The sequence below is a fragment of the Alligator sinensis genome, unplaced genomic scaffold (assembly GCF_000455745.1).
Source record: "Alligator sinensis unplaced genomic scaffold, ASM45574v1 scaffold267_2, whole genome shotgun sequence".
NCBI lineage: Eukaryota > Metazoa > Chordata > Crocodylia > Alligatoridae > Alligator > Alligator sinensis.
In genome coordinates this window covers 40,838-54,040 of record NW_005842705.1, presented here as the reverse complement: position 1 = coordinate 54,040, position 13,203 = coordinate 40,838, and the positions used below count along the sequence as shown (strand labels likewise).

At 42.3% G+C, this 13,203-nt stretch overlaps 1 protein-coding gene across 4 annotated transcripts in view; it reads left to right on the top strand.

Moving 5' to 3' along the window:
- TTC17 (tetratricopeptide repeat domain 17) overlaps window positions 1-9,796 on the top strand; it is a 105,313-nt gene extending 95,517 nt beyond the window's left edge. For 2 of the 4 annotated variants that reach the window (XR_003096337.1, XR_003096338.1), the window contains exons 23-26: window positions 1,252-1,371; window positions 4,835-4,978; window positions 8,718-8,912; window positions 9,462-9,591. Coding sequence is in view for 1 of the 4 variants with exons in the window: in XM_006034087.2 (XP_006034149.1) it covers window positions 1,252-1,371; window positions 4,835-4,978; window positions 9,462-9,593 (396 nt within the window). In the remaining 3 variants the exon portion in view is untranslated. Of the gene's footprint in view, window positions 1-1,251; window positions 1,372-2,508; window positions 2,773-4,834; window positions 4,979-8,717; window positions 8,913-9,461 lie in introns of those variants that run through there. The other 2 variants (XR_003096339.1, XM_006034087.2) reach the window with 2 other exon arrangements.
- The last annotated feature ends 3,407 nt before the right edge of the window (window positions 9,797-13,203 follow it).

The following is a 13,203-nucleotide window of genomic DNA, read 5'->3' as shown; positions in this document are numbered from 1 at the left end:
CATTGGCTTCTAGTGATGATAGCACGTCATGTACTCTCCTGCCTCCAAAAAATGTAGTCTTATGGTACCCTGCAAAGTAAGAGCATTCCCATTGTGCCCATTTTAAAGTTAAAGAAGTTAAGATGTCAGAGATGAAGGACCATTTTTTTTGCTGACACACTTAAAACCTGCCGGTGAAGTCAGGTTTCATTTTCACCTGCAAAAATGAGCCAAGAATTTGGCCTGAATGACTAGTAGTAGGCCTCTCTACTAGACTGTAGCTGCAGTAGGACTAGAATCATAGGATTAGAAGGGATCCCCAGGGTTATCTGATCTACAGGTGGCCAACCTGCAGCACCGGTGCCACAAGTGGTATGGGCAACTCTGTGTGGCACGCAGCATACTGGGGAGGGAGCAGGGAGTACAGCAGCAGATAGGGCAGGGAGCAGAAAGCAAAGTAGCAAATCAGATGGAGAGCACAGGGAAGGAAACAGGAAATAGAGGAGATCAAGGAAGGAGACAGGGCTGGAAGCCAAAAGCAGCAGATCAGACAGGGATAGGGGATCTGAGAGGCATTTGAGGAGGGTGCAGAGCTGATTTGTGGCATGTCTGCCAAAAAGGTTGGCCCCCACTGATCTGGTCCAACTGCCAAAAGAGCAGCCTTTTTCCCTATCAGGGAATGAAACCTATCTCCCATGTGATGAGCAGGGATATTCCCCAATATACTGATAAGGATAGAGAATGCCATTTTCCCATCTCTAGGTTTTTTATTCCTTGAGCACAATTACAATTCCAAAAACACAAGACTACTATTTAACTATTTTTGTGTGCATATGTGTATGCATTCATTGTACTTTTAGCACTTCTTTTTAATCTCCTACTATTTGCTCCATTAATATCACCCTCCACTTTTACATAGCACCTGTGATGTGGTGCTCTGCATCAAACAACTCATTGGAAACAGTAATACATTTCAGCCAACTTCTGGGTTCTTTTTAAATGTTCAGATAACATCACCGAGGAATTTCCTAATTTTTCAGGGACCTAATTTTGCAACGTAAATGATTTGACCTTAGGGTTTTCATTTCTTGGCTATGACATTTTAAATAAAGAATATCTCTGACTGTCTTTTGTAACAGTTCCTCATTTCATTTCTAAATGATAGCCATTCTTTCTGGATATGTGGGGAATATGAAAGGAAAGTGTAGGTGGGGAGACTTTCTCACTGCAGGTTTGGGAAATTTGTTTTCCTTACTCCATTGCTTTTTCCAGAATCAGACCTCTTGGGTCCTTTCCAGCATGGCAGCTCTTTACTGGAGGGTGAAAGGCCAAGGAAAGAAGGCAATTGACTGCCTGCGGCAGGCCTTGAACTATGCGCCATATCACATGAAGGTGCGTGCAACACTGCTCTCTACTGACATCTCTTCCCTCTTGTGACTAAGAGGGAGCTGGAACTTAAATTGTTTGTCATCAATCCCAGCCTATATACATGCTAAGTGCACTAATGTAGGATATTAACCAGTCCCCTAGTGAAGGTCTTAAGGTTATCACCCATCTCTTTAATATAAGTTGTATTCTTAAATGTGAGCAGAAGTTAACTGTCTTCTCTGACCTCAGATTGGTAGGAGATCCTCCTTCAGGACAGTGACTGCCTCCTAGCAAAAGACAAGCATGCTGTTAAAACACAAGTGAATTCCTTGACCAAGCTCCCTATTTCCTAAATCTACATATTACACTGGAAAGGAATGTGTTATTTCTAAAACCCAGGGATTGTTAATATGCTCCAACAATAAACTCCTGGGGATGGTTAGCCTCATCTTACAGCTATGGAAACTGATACGTAGAGCAAACTGATTTGCGCAAGACTGTGCAGTGAGCCCATAGCGAAGCTGGGTTTAGAATTGCAGAGGAAAGGAAGGAGAAGGGCTTTATAATTAAAGCATGGGTCTGGACTCATGAAGTCTGAGTCCTCTTCCCAGCTCTGTGACAGAGTTCTTGCACCTACCACTCAATTGTTCTGTGCCTCACTTCCCCATTGTGGGGCTTTTTTAGATAAATTTACCTATCACACTGGAAAAATCTTGGTTACTTCGGTCACTAAGGGTTTGTTAATATACTTTAACTAGGGACCTCCTGAATTCGAGGGGGCTGCCCCCAATTTCATGGGTAGACCATGGGGCCAGAGAGCCATTTCTCAGGCAGAGTGCAGCAGGCCCCCCATACCTCTGATTGGCCAAGGGGCCCCATCCCTCACTGCTGATTGGCTGTGAGGGCTGTCTGTCATGCAGTCCTTCCTTTCACTGCCAACTGGAGAGGGACAGGGCCATATGACAGGCAGCCCTTGCAGCTAGTCAGTGGCGATGCACGGGGGCAGCAGCCATCTTGCCGCCAGCCCGTCAAGCAGGCAGCCCCCTCCACCACTTCCCCAGCCCAGTGGGCTGCTGCAGCGCCCTCAGGACTGCTGGCTCCCTCTGAGAAGCCAGCATTTATTCGCTATAAATTTGTTTGTTTTTTCCATGGATATTGCAGGCATTGCCCACAAAATCGTGAATTTGCTAGGCCCCTAGCTCTAACATATTACAGCAGAAGGTGGCAGCATTTTGAAGCAGGGGACATTCTAACAGAGCTTAGCTCTGGGCATGAACCACTTCCAACCTAGCCTACACCAAAAGAGCTGGAACTGGAGCTGCAGTCATGGCGTCCCTGCAACATCGCTGCTGCCTCTTGTCTCTGCCACACAGCCTAAGCCCCCTGCCGCAGAAATGCCAAAGAAGCTCCTAAACTCCATGGAAGGTATAAAATGGCTCTTTGGGTCAGATCTGGCCTGTGAGTGGCCAGCCCTAGTACAGGGCATAAGGGAGTAAGGTCCATTCCTGTTGCAGAGAGCTGTTGGGAGGATCTCAGAGGTGCTCAGAATTTACGAGGCATTCAGAATATTCTGATATGGACCACATGGGTGAATAGAAAAGTTACTGCATTTCTAGTTCCCAGTCCAAATGCTCTGTGATTGACAGCACTGAATTTGTGTCACTTCTCCTGCTGCAAGTTGATCTTACTTTGCTGTTGGTTCATACAGCAAGACTGGAACCCAGAAAACATACAGGTTCAGCCCCACCACCTCTCTCATTTATTTGCCTACTTCTTTTTATTTAACTGGTTAAGGCTTTCCAGAATGTGCCTTCAGCAGTGTGTCTTGTGGGAGGTAAGAGAGTGACACAATTGGCAGCTTCCAGCATGTTGCCAGCCTAGGAAGAACATAGCCCTGCTGTGCTGCCCACCCGCCAGCAAGCTCACAAAATTGCTTGAGACCAGGCTGCTTTCCAACATCTGGACTTGTCTTCCTCCATGAAGGTGCTACTCTTTCCAGAGAAACATGTGGGCCTTCTCTGTGGAAATCTGGCTTCAGCTTGAACTCTCAATGAAACCTGATTCTGAATAAGCAGCTATTCAATATTTCATCCTATCCTGTGTGGGCTCTGTGCCTTATTCATGGCAAACTATTCAAACCCTCATGTGCACAAATAATTATTAATTTCTTTATGGGCTTTTCTGTGTCACTTATAGTACCTGAGTGCTTCACAAACTTCAGTAACTTTATCTTCACAAAGCCCATTTGAGCCCGAGGGGTATTATCATATTTACTCAAATATAAATGACCCAGAATATAAGAAGACCCCCCTCAAATAATTAGATTGTATGGAAAATTTATAAGTTTATAAATAAGTTTATATATTATAACATATTCCAGGTATAAAATTTAATTATTGGAGGTTTGCCTTGAATTTGTCCCCTTCCCACTGCTATAACAGGGAAAATAAATCTGAGGAGGCTCTCCCCTCCACCCTCCAAGGATCCATGTGCTAGTTAGCACCCCACTCATGACTGAACTTCAGTTGCAACTGCCAGTTCTCAGCCCTTCTGCAAATCAGACAAGGGTCTCAGGTTACATACTCAGAAAATAAGAAACATGCAGTTAGTGACCACCTACAAAGAGGTTGGTTTAAGTGACTTCACCAACATCATGCACACATTCTGTCAGAGGCAGGGATAAGATCCAGATCTCCACAACATCTTTCACTACGTAGCTTAACCATGAGGCTCTGCCTTACCTTAATCTTTTTCTTTCTGCAGTCCTTTGGCACATTCTCCACACACCTTTCAGCTTCTGCAGCAAATGAAGCAGAGGTCCTCTAGACAACAGTCTGCTTCAGCACAGAGTTCTGTTTCATCTCCATGAAGCAGAATCCGTCCTGTGCACTGGCTATGGCAGGCATCTATGGAAAAAATAGCATGTGGATGTATAGTAAAAAAACATGTTGCAATTCGTATAGGGAAGGGGACTGACGTAACGTTTCGTTAACCTGAGTTTGCAACCTTACAGGGCTGTAGGTTGTAGCCGTGTTGGTCTAAGGACATAGGCAGACATGGTTCTTGGGTGAATCTGTTATCTTTTATTAGACCAACTTAAACAGTTGGAAAAATTTTTCTTAGCAAGCTTTCAGGTTTAAAAACCCTCCATCAGGCTGAGGAAGCATCTGCAGTTGGTGTGTGCTCTTCCTGGATGGAATGAATAGTAAAGTTTGCAAAATAGTAATAGTTTGTAACCTTAACATTCCACTAACATAATTTTTGCATGTGTATGTTACAGAGGTTGGATTTATATGGTCTTAGGTTTCAGAATTGTGTAATAAAAGAAGGATAAAATATCCCTCTCAAAGAAGTAATCCAGTAAAACTGACTAGGTGGTGGGGCCTCCTCTGCGGTAGAATTCATTGCAAGCTATCTGATTCAGTCTCAAAGGTAAGCAGTCTGTGCTGCCCCATTCTATTTGTCTCTTTTGCTCTTCTCTTTTCAGGATGTACCACTAATAAGCCTTGCGAACATCTTCCACAATGCAAAGCTTTGGAATGATGCCATTATCGTGGCTCGCATGGCAGTAGAAATAGCCCCACATTTTGTTGTTAATCATTTCACACTGGCAAACGTCTATGTAGCAATGGTGAGTGCTCAGCCACAAAGCTGTACCCCATCTTCCCATTTGGTAAAAGCAACTTTGTTCTCACAACCAGCCTTAGAATCATATGCTTAGAAGTGCAAAAGATGGAAAATGGAGATAGTAAAAACCACAAAGGAAGAAGTACTCCATCAAATACAGTCTTTAGATGAGTCCAAAATCTACACTGACTGTTTAATACTTAGCTAGTATTGTCATTGTCTGGTCTTATAAAGTTATGGGAAAGCCTTTGTTATAACAGTAACAAGCTGCTACTACTTAATCTCCCCTTGAAATGATGTCTCAATGCACAAAATTTGAGGCAAAGAAAAAAAAAGTCCTTGCCCTGGAAAATTTCCAATCTAAAGCTGCAATTGCTATGCCAGAGGACAAATCCCAAGTGTGGTCACAACATTAACAAACAAGTTCATGAGCCCCACAAAAATTCAGTTAGTGACTCGGACCAAAAGTGGTAGGGGTTTCCCGTGTAAAGAAGATTGGGAACTATTGGTCTGAAGACATAAGTGGTACAAGAGTGGATAGTTTGTCTGATAAATTGTGTAAATATTTCTTTTAGCCTATGATTCTGTTTCCTGTTGATTAAAATCAAGTGTGCATCTAATGTGTATTTAAATTATTCAGTTCTCCTTGGACTCATGTTATACATTTTATTCAAAGTGGGGATAAAGCATCAAATGGATAAATGATAGGGCTATGTGACGCTTCAGTTGTTGATTCACTTCGTCAGAGATTTGGCCCAATTTGGCGGCCAAATCTCCAAATCCAAGTGGAATCAGGAGACCCTTTAATCTCTCCGAATCAAATCAGAACCCTCCGAATCGATTTGGAGAAATTCGGAGATATTTGACGATTCGGCCATAGATGTTTTTTCTACATATCTCAAGGTATCAGGTGGCTCGTGAACGCTGAAATGGTGGGGCAGATGGAGCATCCCACATGAGCTTAGGGGGCTCCTCAGCACGCTTGGTGGAGGACCCAGAAGTGGACCGGGAGTACTTCCAGTCCGCTTCTGGGTCTGCCGCAGAGTGCGCAGGGGACCTGTCCCCCAGCTCAGTGATTGGTGCCTCCTGGGTCTGGGAGGGCACCTGGGATCCCCCCACAGCCAATCACTGAGCCAGGTGGGCATGGGGAGTCCCCCATGCGCTTGGCAGCAGACCCAGAAGTGGACTGGAAATACTTCCAGTCCACTTCTGGGTCCATCGCTGAGCACGCAGGGAGCCTCCCTGCGCTCCTGTGGGACGCTCCATGCATCCCACCATCTCAGTGTCCACAAGCCGTGCCTGGTACCTCAAGGTATGTAGAAAAAACATTTAAAGCTGTGTCTATGGCCAAATCGCTGATTCTTCTAATCGGCATCGAATCTTCAGATTCAGATTCGGCCAGATTGAATTGGGGCAGTGATCCAAATCAACAAATCAAATCACTGTCCCCTGAATCAGGACGAATCCAAATTGAATATGGCCCGTTCTGCTTGGGTTGCAAACAGGCTGCAGCTCCTGGACATTTTAAATATGATTTCTAAAATAAATTATTTAAGAACAAATTATTTTTCAGCAAGGCACTGTGCACAGATCACTGACTCTGGGGCACGTGCATCTCAAGAGTTTTGTGTCTTTAGTTTTGTGTCTTAGTCACATCAAGATTTTGGTTTGCAGCTAGAAAGTCTTAAGTCATACAAAGTGGGCTTATTTGGTATTCAGAAAATTGTCCTAGATTCAGAATGGCATTTGCTCTACTCCATCTCAACTGCTGCCAGTGCTGTTCTATAAGCAGGTTTGAAACTGCCCATTTCAAAGCCGCTGTTAAAAGCAAGGTGCTTTCATAACAATGTAACAAACTTTAATGAGGTGAGAGCTGAAAGTTCACACACAAAATTGTCTGTGCTCTTAAATAAGCTTACACAGTGTTTTTAATATTGAAATCAGTGACATCTGGCAAATAGGTAGTGCTGCCCTTCTTATCCGTAGCCATCGTAATCTGAGGGATCATTTGTGAGAATAGTTTGCAAAGCTCTCATACAAAGATGTGTGTTGCTGTTACCTCTTTAAAATGAAGATAGTGCAGTGCCTTCCTTGTACCACCTTCAATATATTCTTCCCTGCCTCCAGAATTTCTCTTTCCCAGACAGCTCTTGTGGGGCAGCAGAACTGACTTTGTACATAGTAGGAATCATTTCCTGGATTTAGATACTCCTTTTGGCTGTGTCCAGTTGAGCATGGTCATGCAGTATATGGTGCTGCAAACACATATGTGGCACCACAAACCACACATTCAGATGTTCTCCATGTTGCAAGGGAGTGCTGCCTCTGCATTTGCTGCTCCGCTTCTATTTTTGTTAACAAACCCACAGAAAAAAAAGTAGAGCAATGTATGCACGGGCAGCATACACCACTAAAGCAGAGCCAGGCCACCTGGAGCTGTGCTGCAGCTGCTGACCAGGCTCCATGAGGCAGAATCACTGCTGCTGCAGGCCGAGGAGGATCCCAGGACCCCAGTTAAGGCTGCTGGGCCCAGCCCAGTGCCGGCCCCAGCCCCGCCTTCCCTACCCAGGGTAACTTGCCACGCACCAAAGTGCACAGCCTGGGCATTCCCAGGGGAGCACCTTGCATTGCTGCTACCTGTCCCCAGGGGAGCAAACATCCACGCTCATGTGGACGCAGCCCTTGAGTGGTACAAGTTAGGTGATACAAAGGAACAGCGGGACAGGGAAGAATTCCTTTCCAATTCCAAGTGCAAATCAAGTTACCTCAGTGCAAATCAGAACAACTCTACCAGCAGGCAGTGCAGTTACTTCAGATTTACACCAGTCTGATTTACAGTGGGCACATCTATATGTGCGCTAATGCACCATAATTATGGTGCATTAAATTACTACGTGTAATACTAACAATGCGTCATAATTGGTGCTACTGTGCAGTAGCATTGGCACACGTCTTATAGGTGATTTTTATGCACGGTAGACCAATTCTACTGTGCATTAGCACAGCTTTTGCCATGATGCAGTAATGCGCAGTGGAATTAATCTACTGCACTTTTAGCATCTCATGTAGTTGTGCCCAGTGTAATCTGACCCAGTGGGCTAAATATCAAAAAGTTAGGGTAGCTCCCAGCACAGCATTAGACGTGTTGATGTATTTGATTCATTAAATTTAACCAGGAAATTGCTTTATAGATTGGAAATGTTGGTTATTTATCAAAGAGAGAAAATGGGAGATGCTGCAAAAACTGCAGAATTGTGGGACATAAAAACTAAAAGGGACATCAAAGTATATTCAAATCACTATAAAAATGCCCTTCCCTATATCACTAACTAGAAATTATTATAACCAAACATGAAAGATGTCCCTGGTTCCTAACCTCACTTGCAACTTACTTACCTGTCAGTCTTCCCATGGGAAACTAATTTGGAGCATTTTCTGAGCAATTCCACAAGAAATGCTCCTTCCTGTTTGAATGATAGAAAAGCCATATTTTTTTGTATTTAAATTGGCCTATGTAACAATTACAAGCAGCACTCTGTATGTTTCAGCTAAGAATTTTAGATTGAATTAAGCTTTGTAACCTAACTGGGATGCAATATCACATGCAAATGGAGACTGAGGCAGAGGGAGGATGTGACTTGAGCAAGGTCACTCATAGTGTCAACAGAAAGTGAGAACCTTGGAATTTAACTCCAAGTGAGGCTCTGGGTATGGACCTTGTGCAAAACATGTTTTTCTTCCAGCACAAAAAGAGAACATATGGCTATTCAAGGGTTTTTTCACGGAAGAAAACTTTGACTACCACAGAGAAAGGAGCCTTTCCAACCAGGAAGATCTCTCTTCTCCCGGTGATCTTGGTGTGTGGAAGGGACACGGAATAATTGAGCTGCCGCTGCCCTCGCATCCTTCTCCAGACGGGTGGCTGTGGTCTGCAGAAGGTGTGGGAAACATTTCCCCAGGGCTGAAGCTCAGCCCTCGTTTGCCCACAGGGGAGAGGGAGCTGCTGCAGGCTGGAATACCTGTATGCTCACCTTTTCATCAGAATTTCTAGTATTGCACATTTGCAGGAAATTTTCAGTGCTAGCAATGAACACCTGTCACTAGCTTATGTCTTCCAGTACTTTACAGGACTTGTTCAAAAGAACAAGATAGAAAATGTCTTTTAAAAAAGTAAACTACAGTGCAGTGCATGTTACCTTCTTTCACCCAAGGTTATCAAAGTGTTTTACAAACACTTCCTGACTAAAGGTCCTATATTTTGAGGTGCTGAGCATGCTCAGTTTCCCACTGTCTCCTCACATTGCAGGATGGGGCCATATGCCATGCAAAATCCATGAAATGTATTTGAAGGAAGTATTAAACCATCACACATTCATTCAGTGGTCCACTGCAGTACTATTCAAAAATTTACAATAGGAAGTGAATAGAATATGTTGCAGTATCTACTTGTTTGAAAGCTGATATTTGCAATCTTCCCATCCTTACAGGAGGAGTTTGAAAAGGCCATGAAATGGTATGAATCAACATTAAAACTCCAGCCTGAGTTTGCACCAGCAAAGAATCGAATCCGCACCATCCAGTGTCATTTACTTATGAAAAAAGAACGACGGTCTCCTTAAAGATCAACATCTTCCTTTTGTTTTTGTTTTTTAATAAGAAAACAAAGTCATCGATTTCTATTCTGCTTTTAATGAAGTGTGCTAAGATAAATCAAGGAGTCAATATCTCTAACAAGACTCTTGGAAAGAAATGGGGTTTGGATCAAGGGGGTTTTGTTTGTTTGTTTGTTTTCAGATATAGGAGCATCTTTGGGAAATAAATACATTTTGCAAACCATGATTTAAAACATGTGTAAATATTGAGCCAAGAAACTTTCACAAGTCCATGACCTGCCCCAGGACCCAAGGACCATTAGGTTTTTTTCTTAATGCTCAAATTGGTAACAGCACTGAAAATAACTTGCTTCATGTTGTAGCATCTAAGTCAATGGAAATGCAAAGCACATCCCTGTGCCAAATAGCAAGAAGCTATAATTAGCTCATCATCCATCAGAAATTTATGCTTTACCAGGTCTTGTCCAGTCCATATTGCAGTGTTACCAGCTCTGAGCTAGTTTTTTGGGGAGAAGGGAACATAATTTAAAACTATTCTTAGTTTAAAAAATGTATTTTAGGAACATCAAGCCTTTTTATACTGTTATTTCTCTTGGAAGATGGGCCTAAAGAATGGTGAGAACAACAGGAGATCATAAGTCTTAAATGGTTTGTATCTTACCTATATGATCAAAAGAAACTAATCAGGTAAAATTAAAATAAGAGGTTTTATATCTGTCTGTGTATGCATAGTCCTCTGCAGACCTGAGTCTGTTTTACTAATACTTTGGTCACTGTATTTCTACCCATCTCAAAATAAGATGCAGGTTTTACACTATCCCTGTCTCTCTTTCTCTCTCTCTCCCTGAGCCTTAACAACTTTCAGCTGCTAAGAAAGAGATAAAGAGAAAGATAATTAACAAATGAGTTAGGTAGAATATTTCCAAATCAATCTTCTCTTTGGTTGGTGAAGGACCTGATTCTGCAGACATCATTGTTGAATCAACAAGGGCACATACTTGGAACAAAATAAAAGTTATGTTTATGAACAAAATAGTAGCCTGTAGTTTAATTTTTCTATGCTGGAAGTAAGACCTAGGAAATCCAAAGTGCAGCCCAAAGCCCCTTGAAAACCAGGAAACTCTTTAATGCTGGGTCAGTCTCTATGATTCTGGAATGGTGACAACCTCTGTGCCTGTTTCGGAGAAGGAAAAATCACAACAATGTCAAAAACACTTGTGTATGACAGTTTTTGGAAAGAACAAATGTCAAGACCACTTGTGAATATTTTGCTTCTCCCTTCCCTTCTCCTTTATTTCCCTTCTTTTTCAATTTGCCACTAAAAATAGTAAAAAGAAAAAAACAAAAAGTGGTGGTTTTCATGAAAAACAAACAATGAAAATGTTTGCATAACATTTTTTCATAAATATCATTTTCAAATAAATTTTGAGCAGACTCAGAAGGGCTATGGGAGTACTAATTAGTCCTTTTTAACCAACTTTGAAGATGGGATATTCATAAATAAGTGCTTACCATTCTCTTATTGCTACAATTTCTGTTAATCTAGAAACTAAGATAAAGACAAGCAAATGCTACAGTTATGCAGGTTTGTTTTTATAAACATAGGTAAACATATATGAATTATGTACCGGCTTCTAATTTACCATACACAACCTATGAGGTCACAAAGTTGGTCACTCCCAAGCTGGAGATTCTTGATGAGAAAGTCTCCATGTAGAGGCAGATTTACAGAAATTGTAATTTCATTGAGATATCTACTCCAAAGTCTTTCTTACACCACTGTCAAATCAAGAGTTGGAAGACTGAACTCCACCAGCCTGTTGCATTATCGTCTAGTTTGGGTTATGTAGCCAATGAATGGGTGCAGTCCAATGGAAAGAAATTTCATGTTTTCTGCTTGGACCAGGAATAATTACAGTAAACTCATTCTTATTTGTACTGGAGCCATAGAGTTGGAAAATCTTTGTACAAAAGCAGCTTTTTTCATCAGCTTCTTTCCTGAATTTACTGTCTGCCATTATAACAAATAACAACTATTGGGAGCTAGGGGCTAGCTAGTATTGTACAAATCCCCCCACTATGCATTGTTCTTAAAAGGAAATATGTTTGCCTCTGGATGGGGGAGGAAGTGGCCTAGCATGTCTTCTGGTCAGCATCATGAGGTCATCACACTGATTCTTTTCTTCATTACTTCTGTCTTTCTGGCTGTTGTCAGTTGCCCAGATTCGTATAAAAGCTAAGGTTAGTCCAGCAGCAATATAAGGAAAGCAGACAACAATCCTTGGTTTCTGTAGAGGACTGAATTAAAATATGAAGGTCTTTATGGACCACCATATACGTTCACATACAGTACGGGTAGGCAGTTTTAAAATAGCATAGTTGATCAGGTGGAAAAGCCATCAAAGCTTACTGCACTATTTCCTCCTAGAATTAGCCATTAAACTATGGCCTAGGCAGATACCTTACAACAGGGTGGAACTTAAACTATCAGCAGTTGAGACTGGGTATGCCTATGTCCACAAACTGGTACTGTGATCAAGACAATACCAGTATTAGGTATGCAGACTTTTTTTGTCTGATGACTTTTTCCAGAGTTCTTCAGACAAGCACCCTATAAATGGTGCATTCAAAAGGTAGAACTCCGATCTTTGAAAGCAGCATGCATCTTGGCTGAGTACCACAAGGAGGCCTCCCCTGCCTTTCTGCCAGACACTGTATATGGACAGCTATCCATTGATTTGTATAATCCATCTTCAGGCACATTTACAATTGCTGCTTAGGGAACAAATTACAAAACAGCTCTAAGCTGTCAACAATAATTTTGAAATGTGGCTTATGCAACCAAATTGAGAACCTGCTGCCCACACAACCCACCTCATAAATGGCCTGGGGAGAGTCCTTATAGTAGTAGTAATAAACTATAGCATTGATAGAGCTTCCCATGAACAGATCACAAAGATGGCGAAACCAAGGCAGAGACAGATTAAATGATTTGCCCGAGGTCATCCAGTAGATCAGTGACTGAGCCAGCAAAAGAACCTGCCCTCTGAATCTTAGGCCAGTGCCCTGTGTACCAGGCAGCACTGCTTCCTTTTCAGGAGGAAGCCAAATGGATGTTTTTCATTCCAAACTCCATGCCCCAAAGCCCTGTGTTACAAAAAGCTTGAGTGTCCCAGTTGTTGTCAGATATAAGGGTGTGTACAGACCACAAAAGTGTGTGTATTTACGTTACAACCAGTACTTTGAATGGGAAACAAGTGCATTGTATACCCCACAAGTGTGATAGGCTTCATGCCAGACTGGCTATTAAGTTGCCAACTTATTTTACACTTATCGACGTTTTCAAATGTATCACTGTAGTAAAACAGTCCAAGACTGACAAAGGTCTGGATTTCTCAGGTAACAGATTACTTGATAATGATAATATAGCAAGATTCCGCAGGTGATAGAAGATGTAGCAGCCATATATTCAGATGCAGTTGGAAAAAAACTCTTTGGTCAATGCTGCCTTCATCTGGAAGCAGCTAATAGTCTGGTTGTGTGCAGGAGTGACCCAAGTTGGGTGGGATCTTCTCAAGGTAGCTCTGCTATTTCCTTATAGTAATGCCAGAGCTGT